Here is a 15,204-nt window from a genome sequence, read left to right on the forward strand (position 1 = left end):
TCACGTTTCAACTGTTACTGTGCCTATTGGTCACATGATTGGTCCGAAACATTCCTTCATTATATGGTCGGTGTTAAGTCAGACCGGACTAAGTGACAATATATTGATTTCGAGAAAATCGAGTTTAAAGCTTGAATCGCAGCATCCTTTACGTTATAATTGTAAAATTATTTTTGCCACAATTCTTGTTTATTGTCACGTATTTCAAATCTGGCAAGAGTCTGATGTTATTTAATATTATCTCATTTTATGATGTTTTGCGACTTAGTCCAGTCTGACTTAATACCGACCATATAGGTTGTGCCAGGTTTTTGCTCAAATCCATTATAATATCCAAGTTGTACTAATTAGCGATGTTTTATCTACTAGTGAATCTCAGTAGTACATTATTTATGGCGATTTCGCTTGAACCCGAAACTGAGTCAGATTCTAACCCCAACCGCTGTCCGTTCATACATTTTGACAGCAGTTGGGGTTAGAAACTAGAGTGCTCTATTAGAAACTGACTCAGTTTCGCTTCAAACAAAAACCACATTAGCATCCTGAAATTCTTTGTCGGTTTTTGGGTGCTATCGGCAGTCGTCAGGGAACCGAAATACACAAACCCAAGGATCACCTCGATATCTCCACCATCAAATGATTTGATGGTTGCTTTCATTTTTATTTCTCTTTTCTCAAAAGAAAGGTTATACAATCGTTCTAAAAATCGAATTTTTAACTGAGGTCCTAGTGTCATATAGCATTCGAATCAGTTCGCCGAGAACGGAAAATGTCTGTGTGTATATTTATGCGTGTCTGTGTAAATTTGACCGAAAATGTCACCCAAATTCCTCAGAGATTGCTAAACCGATTTCCACAAAGTTAGAATCAACTGAAAGGTACAACATTCCCCATCGGTCGCTATTGAATTTTCAATGGTTCCGACTTCCAGTTACAAAAATACAGGGTGATGAAAGCGATCACGAAATAAATCTCAATTTCAACGTATACTGTCTAGCGTTTAGATCATTTGGGTATCAAGTATCTTTCAAACACGTGGAGTAAACAGCTCGCCGTCGATCCCCCGCCACAGCCGATTGTAGCCAGTGACCATCAGTCGTTCCGGTCCTGTGTGTGGCATAGGCGAAAGGGTCTCGCCAGGTGTTTGGTTCAGGATTTGATGTCTACCGCTGTAACCGCAACGCACTAAACAGCCATAAGACATCGAGTGGTGGTGTGCTTATCGCTGTTCGCTATAGCATAAAAGCCCGAGCGTTTAACCATGACCGGTGGACGAGCTCCGAGCAAGTGTGGTTATCAATGAAACTCCGAAAGCAATCTGTTCCTGTGTGTTGTGTACTTTTCACCTGATTCCAGCCTGATCGATGACCACCTTTCCTCCGCCTCATTCATCACCACGATCGCTGCTCGACTGATATTGTTGTTATTTTAGGTGACTTAATTTTCCTGGCTTGACATGGTGCCACGTAGGCAATGGATTTCTCCGATTGGATATAGAAAAATCTGCGTTTATCAACAATGCCGGTTGTCTTCTGAACGGCGATAGCAACGCTACTCAGCAAATCATTATTTTCATTAATGAAAATAGGGACCATTCATAAACCAAGTAGACCGAAATTCGACACTTTTTGACCCCCTCCCCTCGTAGACTTAAGTAACCTTTTAGCAAGCCCCCCCCCCACACTTGATTTTTTGTTTCGTAAATGTCAAATAGCGAGTAGCATATTGTAGCGCTCAAATAAATTCAAGTTGTTTTACTAATAAAGACTATGCTTTTTACATTGGTTTTTTGACTACGAACGCTTAAATCAATTAGCAATTCAATGGAATTTATGATCATATTTTCCGTCATGCAAAACTCGTGTTTAGGCTATTATGAATAACTTACAGTTTTGAGAAAGGTTTTTTTTTCTATTATCAGTTAAATTTATACGAACACCGCGTAATATATAATATAATATTAATTTCAAAGTTCTTTCAAATTTTTATATAGCATTATGTCTCTCAAAGTGTGTATCTAAGAATCACTCAAACGCTACTCTGTCGTCGTTCAATGTTATTTTCCTTTCTTCCTTTTGTCGCCAGTTGTCATCACCACTTTTTGCCGCTGGTCCATGGACGTGGAAAAGAGACTGATCTCATCTGGTAAAGCCTCGAATTTCTTGCATATTTGGAGCCTTTGGAATGCTGCTGCCTTTTATATGTTATGTGGTTTTTCTGGCTTGATATTGTAAAGCGAATATCCACGCTAGATCAACTTTCGCCGACTAGAGTCTGTGGTATTGTGGTACTAATACTTTTCTTTCTATGTTCTACGAAAGAAGAATATTTGCTTACTTTGCACGATAGGTAGGTATCTGACTGCTCGATTGGTAGATCTGGCTTCACTCTGTGCAAACCTTTAAACATAAACAACACCTTTGACGCCGACCACCAATATTTCGGCGTTCGTTTGGTTTTAAATGTGTTTCTTTTAACGATTTCCACATTCAGCTTAGTTAGATTCGCTACTCGCCTCGCTACGGATGAATCCTGTGCGGCAATTTTTCTCAATACCTCTCGACGATTGACGTGTACTTGTGAACTGTTTTTCGCTATGTCCTAGTGATAGTTTGAACGCCTTGTAATGGCTCCAATAGGAAATGCTCCAATCTGTAGACGTCCAAATGATGTTCTGGTACATACCCTATGTGCATAGGGTGAGGTCTATATCTTTCGCCTTCTATACATCTATATAGGCACGAATGTTGGTGATCCGTCATTGCATATGATCAAGTGAGCAGAATCTACGATTTCTACTAGAATGAATTATTCCTCTGCTATGATACCGTTCGTATCCCCACGCAGGATGATGGGCATTGAAATTCCTGTAGATGTTACAGACAAGATAAGAAATAAATAAGTTTATTAATTGAAATACTCCAAAACAAATTGTCATTTATTAACTAAACAAAAACTACGCCAGTGAAATCAATCATCAATCATAAAATGTACTTATTTTGGCTATTTCACATACGTAATAGCAACTTCATATCGCCTAATTTCATTAAGCTTTCTAGGGGTGGAGACTTCTCCATCCTTGCATCATATATAAAACGAGCGGTATCGCCACAGGAGAGCTCATTCGTGCATCGGTCGGCGTGGCGAACGGATCGCCTGGTAGCAGCAGCAGCAGTGGGCCGAGTACGTCTCCCCCTCCCTTGAGCGTGCATATAAGACGCGGGGCCCTATTCTCACAGTTACGTCACTTGGTGACTAGAAGGAAATTTCCTTCTAGTCACTAGGTGACGTGACTGTGAGAATAAGGCCCGCAGTGTCGTCGCACAGAGGCTCATTCTTGCATCGGACGGCGTGGCGAACGGATCGCCTAGTAGCAGCTGCAGCAGTGGGTCAAGTGTCCCTCCCCAAATTCAAATAGCAGAGCATCTCACCACAATGGAGGGCCATCCTAAATCGACGCATTCTACAGCATCGACGACCTCAAATCACGACAATTCCCTCCAACTATAATGTTGCTAAATTGATCCGTAAATACTATAAGCGCCTTGGAGTTCTTTTCAAAAGCATCCACTGTAATCGATGGATATAAGCGGACAATACAGTTATTTATTATATTTGAAGTAATGGGTAGTGTATATGTAGTATAGTCAAATTTGGTCGATACCAATATCGGGGCTCCTTCATATCCATTGAGTTCTTGTCGGCCGGTCTCACGAACACTAATACAGTTTATTGATTGAAAATCATCCCATTTGGTATGAAATGTGAATGTAAGATTAATTTTTCTTATAAATACACACATAAGGTTTATGTGCCAGAAAATAGTGTATAGCCACCGCTAATTGAAACAAATCTATGTGTAAAATTAGTAGTATTTCTATGTCTACGTTTACATTTTTATCAGTGTATGTCCAATTCCCTTCGCTCAATATCCGCTGTATTTCAGTCTTGTTTTTATTCATACTCTGAACATTACATTGAAATATTTTTAGAGCCATCTTTTTTGTGACAAGGGTTTCTATCTCGAATGCACTATCCACTCGTCGGCATTTCGTATTACCATTCGTGCCAAATCAAAATATTTGTTCCAGCATTCGGTATTGTCTTGGTATAATAATCTGTATAAAAGTTTAGTAGTTCTGCATGCAGCTTTTCTTCAGTAGCTTAGATTTTGCTTCCAACTCTTCAAGCGCTTGCTCCGAGACATTTTCTCACTTTTCATGCTTCCCTTTGGCATGTCTGTTGCTCAGACCTGCTCCGATGTTAACGGTATTAGTGCACGATGAAATAAGCTTGTGGTACTCCGTGATCCTTAGCGCCTTAGTTCCCGGTGCCTTGTGTTCTACATGGTCGTATCTTTGTCGTTTTCCATTAGTTTTTGTCTTCTGTTGGTCCTTTTTGTCCTTATCGATCTCGATTGCTGCTTTCCGTTCCTGGTTTGTTTTGATCCACTCTTTTTCAGTGGATTTTTGCATTTGATGTTTCCGCTCGCCATGTTAGCAAAAGAATCTGTGATCGCTGGGTATTCTTCTACGTGGTTCAATGGTTCGTACACGTTTTCCGATGCCATCGGGACGATTTCGCGAACTTCTGTGTATGTAAAGCGGACGCTTTACGAGGCAGAAATATTAACAAAACTGCTTCAATCCATCAATGCCATTTAAATTCTACAGAATCAATATTTTCAAGGTGACCTTACATCATCAATATATTGATCAATAAATGATTTATAGTCAATATTTTTTCTCGTGTAGGGTCCGCTATAAACCCAGGAGCTGCAACACATGAAAACTTCATTTACACACACACACGCACACACACATTTGGTTGGTGGTACTAGGTTCGGTTGGAGCATTCTCGATTTACGCCGATCCGGCTCTGAACACTACTCCTCATGAAGGATAGTGTCAACCCTTGCATGACCTCACTGCTGCTTTTTGGCAGCATAGATAATCATGGGATCGCGAGAGGCGACTATGTGCAGCGAGTGAAGATAGCGACCCGGAGTTGGGACCCAATAAAATGGAGAAACAACAAGCAATTAATATTAACGGAGCAGGCACGGCGAATCCGTTCGCCAGAGGTGGGTTGGTGAGGTCACCACCACCAATAGTAGCTGAAGTCATTCAGCAAGAGCAGGAGGAGGGGAAGCCGAAGCAACAGCAGCAGCAAAAACAGCCAGAGTAGAGCGGAATGAGCTACACCCCACAAACGCCAAAAGTAGTAGCAGCGAAGCACTTAGTGGAGGAGCTCCACAAGTTTGTGGACACGAGTCCTTAACGACATTAAGGAGATGGTCATCAGAATCCGGAAGGCGCTACTATCTGCCGTGAAAGAGTATGATACGGAAACGCAGAGGGCGGATGCGGCTGAGCGAGCATTGGCGTCGGCTAAGGCTACTATCCTCCTAGCCCCTTCGAAACAGGGTAACGAGAGGCAGACTGGAGTGGAGAACACGCCAGGTCCCACAACTCCCAAGAGAACAAGATCCTCGCCAGGAGACGAAAGACCAGGCGGGTCAAAGAGGCAGACGCTCGAGGACGCTGTTGCTGCCGAAGGAGAGGACGCCACCCGACAGGGTGAAAGCTGGAGTACCGTTGTGGATCGGAAGGAGAAACACGGGAAACAGCAAACAGGAGGAGCAAAAGGGGAACAGAAGAGGAAATCCGAACGCTCGGCTCGTCAGAAGGCGCCTAATGGAGAAGCCGTGCTCGTCAAAGAAAATGACGAGACTACGTACGCAGCGCTGCTCAAAAAGGTCAGAGAGGACCCGGAGCTGAAAGATTTAGGGGAAAACGTGGTAAGAGTCAGGCGTACCCAAAATAATGAGATGCTCCTCGAGCTACAGAAGAATACTACGATTAGTAGCTCGACCTTGCAGGAGACTTTTACTAAATCAATGGGTGGAAAGGCAGAAGTGAAAGCCTTAAGCCCGGAGATGGTAATTGTGTGCAAGGACCTTGATGAAATCACAACGGAAGACGAGCTGAGAGGTGCAATGAAGCAGCAGTGCAACCTGGGCGAGGTGCACATGACGATCCGGTTAAGGAAGGGATACGGAGGAACGCAGACAGCGATGATTCGTTTACCGGTAACCGCTGCAGACAAGGGACTAGAGTTAGGTAAAGTTACAGTTGGATTGTCGAGATGCCTACTGAGAGCCGCCCCACAAGTAAATAAACAAGTGGAGAAATGCTTCAAATGTTTAGGCTTTGGACATTTAGCAGGGGCATGCAAAGGCCTGGACAGATCCGGGATGTGCTGGAAATGCGGAGAGACGGGCCATCTTGCGAGAGACTGCACGCAGAGGCTGAAGTGCTTGCTTTGCACCTCAGTGGAAGGAAACGACCATCAGTCGGGTGGCTTTAAATGCCCAGCCTACAAGAAGACGACTGCAGGCCAACGGTGATGGAGATAACCCAGATAAACCTGAATCACTGTGATAACGCACAGAAACTGTTGTGGCAGTCTACGTCAGAAACTATGTGTGATGTCGCTTTGATCACAGAGCTTTATCAAGTCCCCCCTAATAACGGTAACTGGGTGGCGGATAGATCAGGAACCGCTGTGATACAAGTAATGGGCAAATTCCCCATCTAAAAAGTGGTAGAACGCTCATATGAGGGTTTCGTGATAGCCAAAATCAACGGCATCTTCGTGTGTAGCTGCTACGCTCCTCCAAGGTGGACAGTAGAGTAGTTCAGCCTAATGCTGGAGCAGTTAACCTAGCAGTTGATCGGTCGGAAGCCGGTAGTCATTGGTGGCGACTTTAACGCCTGGGCTGTAGAATGGGGCAGTAGAGTAACCCACCCAAGAGGGTGTATCCTTCAGGAAGCTCTAGCGAAGTTAGACGTACGATTGTGCAATGAAGGTCTTGTTAGCACATTTCGGAGAGACGGGAGGGAGTCTATCATCGACGTCACATTCTGTAGTCCCTCATTGACGGCGAACATGGATTGGAGAGTATGCGAAACGTATACGCATAGTGACCACCAGGCGATTCGCTACCGTATCGGTCAACGGAACTCCGCGGCAGTACGGAGAAGGATGATCGGTGAACGAAAGTGGAAGACGAAAACCTTCAACAAAGACCTCTTTGTTGAGGCACTTCGACCGAGAACGTGGATGCGTCTGATCTAACAAGAAGGATTGTGGCGGGTTGTGACGCCACAATGCCGCGAAAACTGGAACCACGCAACAAACGGCATTCAGCTTACTGGTGGAACGAGACGCTTAGTACGTTACGCGCTGATTGTCTCAGAGCCAGAAGGCGGGCTCAAAGAGCAATGTCGGAACCAGATAGAGAAGAGCGTAAGGGCGCGTCGGGAAGCTAGGGCCGCTTTTAAACGGGAGATCAGACTTAACAATTCAGATAGCTACAATGAGCTATGCCGAGAAGTAGACGCCAATTCCTGGGGTGACGCATACCGAGTCGTGATGGAAAAAAGGAAGGGCCCGATGACGCCAGCCGAAATGTGTCCGAGCAAGCTGAAGATAATCGTCGAGGGTCTTTTCCTGAAGCACGATCCTACTACATGGCCACCGACACCGTACGGCGAAGAAGAAGGAACAAACACGGATCGGCAAGTGACTAACGACGAGCTAGCAGAAGCATCGAAGCGCCTAAAATTCCGGAAGGATCATTCTTAACAGGTTGACGAAATTCACGGAAGGTGAGCGTGGACTGTCCAAGATGCAGTATGCTAACTGGCATAAGGGAGCCGAGTCATGGTGCGGAATGGCATAAGGGAGTCCAAATGGGTGCACTAGACAATCTGAAGTATGCCCCCCAAATTGTCTTGGTAGGGGAGAAGCACTAAGTCTCGACTCAGCCAGCTTTCCGACTAAGTAGTTGAATTAGAGTGTGTGCTATGCAAATAAAAACTCCTCTCCGAAGTAATGCCGTAAGGTAGTACCGGGGAGGAATCAGGTTCTGGGCAAGAGCAGTGGTTTTCTAGCGTGGTCGGGTGATGGCAGCCCAAACCCGTTCCCTGAGACATTAGGGTTTTTTGTACATTTTCTCTGTCTCAGGGTTTTCTTGATTTTTTTTACTGCTTAAAAAAACACGCGCGCACTCACTGGAAAGGGTCATTTTTCCTCATGATTTTTTTAGAACTTTGAGTGAAGCGAATTGATCAAAACTTTTGTACATTGCAGTATATCATTTCAATAACATGCTTTTCTATGCAAGTATATCGACAAACGACTTGGTGACGAAGCTTTTTGTACAACGTCTCTGGAAAAAAACATAATTTGCGGTGTTACCTGCCATTCAAAAACTACTTAACCGATTTCTTTCAAACTTTCCATACACATTCTATGTTGAAAATACCTAACCCCCCGAGATAATTTTTCATTCCACTTATAAAAAGGCGGAATTTTTCGTGAAAAAATGTATTTTTTTTTAAATGAGTTAAAAAAAACTTTTATTTACATATATTCTTTACATAGAACGTGTATGCAAAGTTTGAAAGAAATCGTTTAAGTAGTTTTGGAATGGCAGGTAACACCGCAAATCATGTTTTTCTAGAGATTTTCTACAAAAAGCTTCGTCACCGAGTTGTTTGTCGATATACTTGCATAGAAAAATTACAGCATGCTGTTGAAATATTTTTTTTATTTCAATTATAGAGGTTTTAACCTTAAGGTCATTCGCCTCTTCGGGTTAGAAAAATCTCTTAGGAAAAATTTCTAACCCTATGTGCGGAGTCGGGACTCGAACCCAGGTGCGCTGCGTACAAGGCAATCGATTTACCAATACGCTACGCCCACTCCCTTGTTGAAATATTCTACAATGTACAAAAGTTTTGATCAATTCGCTTCACGCAAGCCCCCCCCCCCCATTTTTTGTTTTATGTCGCAATTGAAGTATTACATCATCTAATGGCGATTGACGAAGCATTCGTGCAAACAAAAAAATCGCAAATTGTTCATAGGTTCTTGGAAAACGGGGGTGCTCAACTTGCCCCACATAGCGATATTTCCCCACTTTCCCTATTGGTTAAACGTGAATACTTATAAGCGGAAGCCGAAGGTTAAGTCTTTGAACAAAAATCTCTTTGTAGATGTACACAGCGAATTGTCTAACCAGAACAGGAAAGAGTTAACATACACGTTAGCGAGAGACTGTCACACCACCATGCCAGGAAAACTGGAACCAAGCAACGGATTCAACCATGCAGATTTCGTGATTGATTCCGTAACGGGAAGGATGATTGACTTGTGAGAAGTGTAGATGGATTTTAATATAGGAATAGAATACTGGTACAGTACAATAATTTTTATACCATTAGAAAAATGCAAAAATCGTTTTTTTCCAATTGGCAAACTACTTTGTTGAACCTTTTGGCATTGATATCTCACTATCCATTGGACATAAAAATAGGTATAATAATTTTATTTTACATTTATTATTGTGGTATTTCAATTCAAACATATACTTCTCGCTCTATGTTAAACGTCTACACTTATGAATGTCTACATTTTTATTTATAGTAGTAGGGATATATCAAATATGTTAGCATAACTAAATAAACAACGGCAAAAGGTGAGTTTGAATTTAGACATGTGATTCAATCGTGAACAAGCTAAAATTATTTTCACAAGTTTTCTCAAATAGGTATTAATCTTTTGCAATTACTTGATTTGGTAAAGTAAACAGGTTGTTTCTTCTAAAGGTAGAGACAGTATAAATATTGATAGAAGAAAATCTTACCTATAACCATTGTGAACTCACAAATTTTCTCTAAACCCAATAAATGTAACGCTATCTCTACTGCAATATGATTTCACATGGCAAACCAAAAACTGGCTGGCCTTAGAATTAGAGCTTGTCGCCGCTTGCTACTAAATTGTATATACAGCAACGCCTCTAACTGTTAACGGCGTGCACGAACGCTAGCAAGCATCAGCGTTGTCCCGATACCTTAACGCATGAAGATCATTTTTCCGAAAATAGAAAAAAAAAACCTTTTTACGCGCGCCTATCTAATTTGCTAAATTAAGGCGAAGGCGAATCGTACTCCTCGTCAGTGGTACCGTATTTGTCGTCCTGTGAACTTTTGGTTCGATCACTTCGTTTTACAAAATCCATTGCCGACTCTGCCAGCGCTTTTTGTATCATTTCTCTTTCGCTTAGTTGGGCGAAACCTGTGGGAGGATAATTCATACAACAATACCATTTAGTTAAAATATCAACCCAAACACTACTCACTACCATCATCGGTGTACGAAGATTCTAGCAACGACTGATAAAATTCGGAGACTGGTTCACTTCGGGGTCGGTTGTCGTTGTTTGCTGTACCGGAAGTGCTTGCACCACTATCTGTTTCACTTTCGTTTGTTCGATTGGTGATAAGTTTTGCTTTTTTGGGTGGTAATTCTGTGCTGGATTTATCAATTCTAAAATATTGCAATTGTACCATAGCGTGGACATATGATACTCATTGAAGTTGTTACTTACGGAGAATTTAGATTCCTTTTCTTTCGTCTATTACTGTTGTTGAAGTAGTAAGGGACAGAACAAGACGTCTCCGGAAGAGAGCATTCCAATTCAAACGAACTGTTCTTTGAACTGGAAGAACAGCTTCCTTGGCTGAAGGAAAGGTTCGACGGTGAAGGAGATGCTGATTTACGCAAGTCTCGCAAGAGTGATTCCGAGTACGATGTTGCTGCTTCTAAGCTTAGTTTGGGTGATTTTTCTGGACTGACTGCCGTGCTACAACAACCACTTCCGCCCACATCACTGGATGTTATGGTACTGGTGCTTTTGCTGTTCTTTCCAGGGCTATTGCGCATATTGTCACGGCACCATTGTAGATAGGATTCTCTCGCTATCTGTTCCTCAATTGCTTCATTTGTAGCTTCCCAATCGGTGGTTTTTAATTTATCTTCAAACATGGTTTGCTCGATCTCTAATTCTTCGCTCATCCGTACAGCATCGGCCACTTGTTTAATGTCCAATTCATCTGGCCTATAACCAGCTAAACCTAAACCAACCCCTACCGAGGCTTTGTACGGATCCATAATAGCATTGTAGTGAGAGCAACGCTGGTACGATAACCGCAACGGCTCGTTTCCGTTATTACTTTGATCGGAATTGAAGATGTTGATTGGTTCTACATAAAAATTGCAAAATTAGCAGAGTAAATCTTTAATCAAATCAAATCGAACGTTTTCAATATACCTAACTGATAACAATACAACTCCACCGAGCGGTTGTACATTTCGGACATTGCTTGAATTTCTATATGATTACCATGAACATGATTTGCTCTTTTCCGGGATACATAACTGTCAATATCCTCTGTTACAAACTGTGCAAAATATTCACGATTTTGATACTGCAAAAACATATTTACTAAAAAAATCTTGCAAAAATTCGTTGCACTTACAATATAATCCATTGTCTGCTGCCTGATAACTTCGTGCATATCCTGATCGCCATAGATTTGGAGTGATATTGCCCGAAACAGACAAGCGCCATCTTCGACCATATCCTTGATGATAAACCCTCGATCCGACATGATTTTACTGAACGCTTCGTCTCGTTTCTTCCACTCGTCTGGGCTAAGCTGTGCGTCCTTTTGTCCGACATGTTCATCGCCACTGTTGTAACCGGAAAGAGTTTCTTCACTTGCAACAGTGAGATTGATTGGATTTTTATTGCTACTGTTAGTCGTCACGTTAAGATTTGTTCCGGAGGCGACAGTACTTTTGGGTGAACGTCCTCCAGCGCTTGCCAACGGGCTGGGACATGACGACGTCGATTGTTTCTTAGTGCTCGCAGAAGGCAAAACGGCTTGATAATTAGGCGAGGCATTTTTGTCACGCTCGCGGTTCTCTCTCTTGTGATGGTGTTCACGCTTTGTACGACCAAGACTGTGGAAAAGGAATTGAAAAGTTTGTGTAAACGTTAAATCATTGCGAAAATGTTGAAATTTTTTCTAAGCGTTACTTCTACGAAAACTTAATCTTGTATAGGAACATGTTTAAAAGGAACAATAACTCTGTTCACGGCATGTTTGATACAACAACTTTATGAAAAAATCAGCTTCTCTGAAACTTCGGAATATAGAAGAATGAAATTTTCCATTTCATTCGTGATTAACATGAAAATAATCCGTCGGGGTGTATTTCTCGTAACAATATAGCGGTTGGCAAAGCTTTATTGGTACAGAATGAGGCCAAACTATGTCCCCATTGAGTTCTTTGCTACCGGTCTCACGAACACTAATGAAGTTTCCTGGTTGAAAACAATCCCATTTACTTTTGCCGTCTTTGTTTATTATTTTCCACCAGCTTGTAATGTAGTATTTGTGTCATGTGGCGTGTACGTACATGAGCCGTCGAAAAGTCTATTCACCTCTGATACAGAACTCCTATCATTTAAATCCGTGCGGTGCCAACCGGGGTACGAACCGCTTATGCATTTTTGATTGGACCCAGGACTGGGTCGGGTTCTGGCCCCAACCGCTGTCAGTGCGTACATTTTGATAGCGGTTGGGGTTAGAGTCTGACTCGGTTTCGCTTCGGATAGGATCCGCATTAGTGAAGATCTGTGGGTCGTATGCACACAGGGAAGGGGAACAAACGATGCGAGCGTGGAACTGGTAATGTATTGGGCATATACAGTCGGGTCTCCTACTACTCGGAGTCCTACTACGCGGATTTCTACTGCGCGGATTCCTGCTGCGCGGTACCCGCGTAATAGGAATCTCATAGCTTATGGGATTTTGACTAATTGGGGCTGTGGCCGAATTTTTCGTCTGCGTTAACATTTAGCGCCATACTACCATACCATACAAAGTTGTTGTGCTTACTTAGACGTACAATTTAGAGCAATTGGATACCCAATTAGTTGATAATTGTGCCGCCAGTTTTGCTTTGAAACAGAGTAAATAAATCGAACCTGTCATCTGGAATGTGACTATCGTTGAATGGGTTCAACTTGAAATATATCGAAACACTGATTATTTTGAAAGGTAGGAAGAAAGTCAAGTGCTTCTGGATGGTGGAAGTAATAACAATCACGAGAATATTTAGAAGGGTACTGTCTTCAATAAAGTTGCTCGAGAGATCAAAGACTACCAGATGATGTCGCGTTAGTTTGGGATACTCTCACTATGTTGCGCTAGTGAGCGCAACAACACATTATAGAATATGATACATCTCAAAAGTCTAATAACTTAGAAAGATGGTGTTTTCGGCAAAGTTCTAGAGAAGGTCAAGGGCTACGCGAATATGGAAAAATCAAATTGGAATAGATCCGCCAGGCGGCGCTAGTGAGCATGTACTATTTTTTCAAATTCTATATCTCGAGAACATGATAATTTAGAAGTGTGGTGTTTCAGACGTGGACATCCCTACAACCTAATAGGAATTGCTGGGCTCACTGGTGGCAGCCCACCTGTCATCCAGTTGACGTCACGAACAGCATCCGGTTAGCTGTGTCAGAATGTACCATACCATACTATACTGCCGCGGCGAGGCATTCGATACTGTGCGTTAGTGACATTTGACGTGAAGAACGCATTCAACAGCGCAAGCTGGGATGCCATCGCGCTCTCGTTACACCGGCTTAGCCTACCTGTGGATCTGTACCGGATCCTGGAAAGCTACTTCCAGAACCGCGTACTGCTATACGAGACCGATGCCGATCAGAAAAGGGTTCCGATTACCGCCGGAGTCCCGCAGGGCTCGATCCTAGGCCCGGTGCTATGGAACCTCATGTATGACGGGGTTCTGAGACTGAAGTTCCCTCCTGGGGTCAAGATCATCGGCTGACGTAACCTTGGAGGTCTATGGGGAGTCAATCCCTGAGGTAAAACTAACTGCAGAACATGCGATCAACACGGTGGAGGAATGCTTGAGCGCGAGAGGCCTGGAGCTTGCTCAGCATAAGACGGACGTAGTTATCGTCAACAACCGCAAGTCGGCACAACATGCAGTTATCCATATGGGAGAAGTCGTGATCACCTCACAGCGGAATCTGAAGTCTCTCGGAGTCATTATAGACGACAAGCTGACCTTCGGCAGCCACGTCGACTATACATGCAAGAGAGCGTCCACTGCTGTTACGGCACTATCGAGGATGATGTCCAACAGCTCAAAGGTGTGCGCCAGTAGACGTAGGCTACTGGCAGGCGTTGTCATATCTATCCTCAGGTATGGCGGTCCGTCATGGTCAAGAGCACTGAGGGTAACCAGTTACCTACGGAAACTGGAGAGCACCTACCGCGTGATGTGCCTCAGAGTGATATCTGCTTACCGCACGGTATCACACGTGCTTCGAGCTATCACTGCGTGATAGCGAGCATGATGCCAGTCGGGCTGGTCATCCGGGAAGACGAGGAGTGCTTCGAGCTACGTGGAACTAGAGCAGCCCGCGAGCGCACTGTTATGTATTGTCGAATTACCCAGTAATAAGCGAGTACGCGTGAGGATACGATGAAGTAAATAAATATATTACAGACGGTTGCTGGGCGATCGTTCTCAGTTTAGTGTACACCATTAAAACATACGCGTGTAATTAATTTTATTTCAAGTCGTCAATCAGATGTAGACCGGTTTCTTACAATAATTATTAAACTAACTTAACACTAGTTAAAATTTTGGTTTACTTTAAACTGCTGCTTAAGTTTTGCTTTCGACATAGTGAAGTCAATGCTTTCGCAATGTTTGTTGTAAATATTCATCATTTGGTTTAAAGGGCCAAACTTGGCATAATTAGTGCGATGGCGAATTGTACAAAAGATACTGCGGTTACGTAGTTGTCGAGAAGGAGCATAAAAATTTAGTTTCGATAAAAGTTCGATTGAATCAATACGATGTGATACAATGTCGTTTACAAATGATACCATAGAAAATTCACGACGATCTTTCAAGGTTTGAATGTCAATTAGCATGCACCGTGCTTCATAAGATGGCAAATGTAGTCCAGTCCAACCTAGTTTACGAAGAGCGAACATCAAAAACTGCTTTTGTACTGATTCTATCCGGTTTGCATGCGTTGCTGAAAAAGGCGACCAAACTATACTACAATATTCTAGTGTTGAACGCACATAGGCTACATATAATGTTTTTATTGTGTAGGGATCTTGGAAATTATAGCTGAAGCGTTTAATAAAACCTAGTGTGCTGTTTGCTTTGTTAATTATTGTGTTATAATGATCTACGAATGTTATTTTGGAATCTATAATAACT

The 15,204-nt window shown here is 42.8% G+C and overlaps 1 protein-coding gene across 1 annotated transcript in view; it reads right to left on the bottom strand.

Moving 5' to 3' along the window:
- Nucleotides 1–9,391: 9,391 nt before the first annotated feature.
- LOC131683441 (OTU domain-containing protein 5-A) overlaps nucleotides 9,392–15,204 on the bottom strand; it is a 51,594-nt gene continuing 45,781 nt past the window's right edge. The window contains exons 3-7 of the mRNA XM_058965433.1: nucleotides 11,394–11,880; nucleotides 11,186–11,342; nucleotides 10,463–11,117; nucleotides 10,214–10,401; nucleotides 9,392–10,149 (exon numbers count right to left, since the gene is read on the bottom strand). Coding sequence (XP_058821416.1) covers nucleotides 10,001–10,149; nucleotides 10,214–10,401; nucleotides 10,463–11,117; nucleotides 11,186–11,342; nucleotides 11,394–11,880 — 1,636 coding nt within the window. The 3' untranslated portion in view covers nucleotides 9,392–10,000. The remainder of the gene's footprint in view (nucleotides 10,150–10,213; nucleotides 10,402–10,462; nucleotides 11,118–11,185; nucleotides 11,343–11,393; nucleotides 11,881–15,204) is intronic.

The sequence above is a fragment of the Topomyia yanbarensis genome, chromosome 2 (genome assembly GCF_030247195.1).
Source record: "Topomyia yanbarensis strain Yona2022 chromosome 2, ASM3024719v1, whole genome shotgun sequence".
Classification (NCBI taxonomy): domain Eukaryota; kingdom Metazoa; phylum Arthropoda; class Insecta; order Diptera; family Culicidae; genus Topomyia; species Topomyia yanbarensis.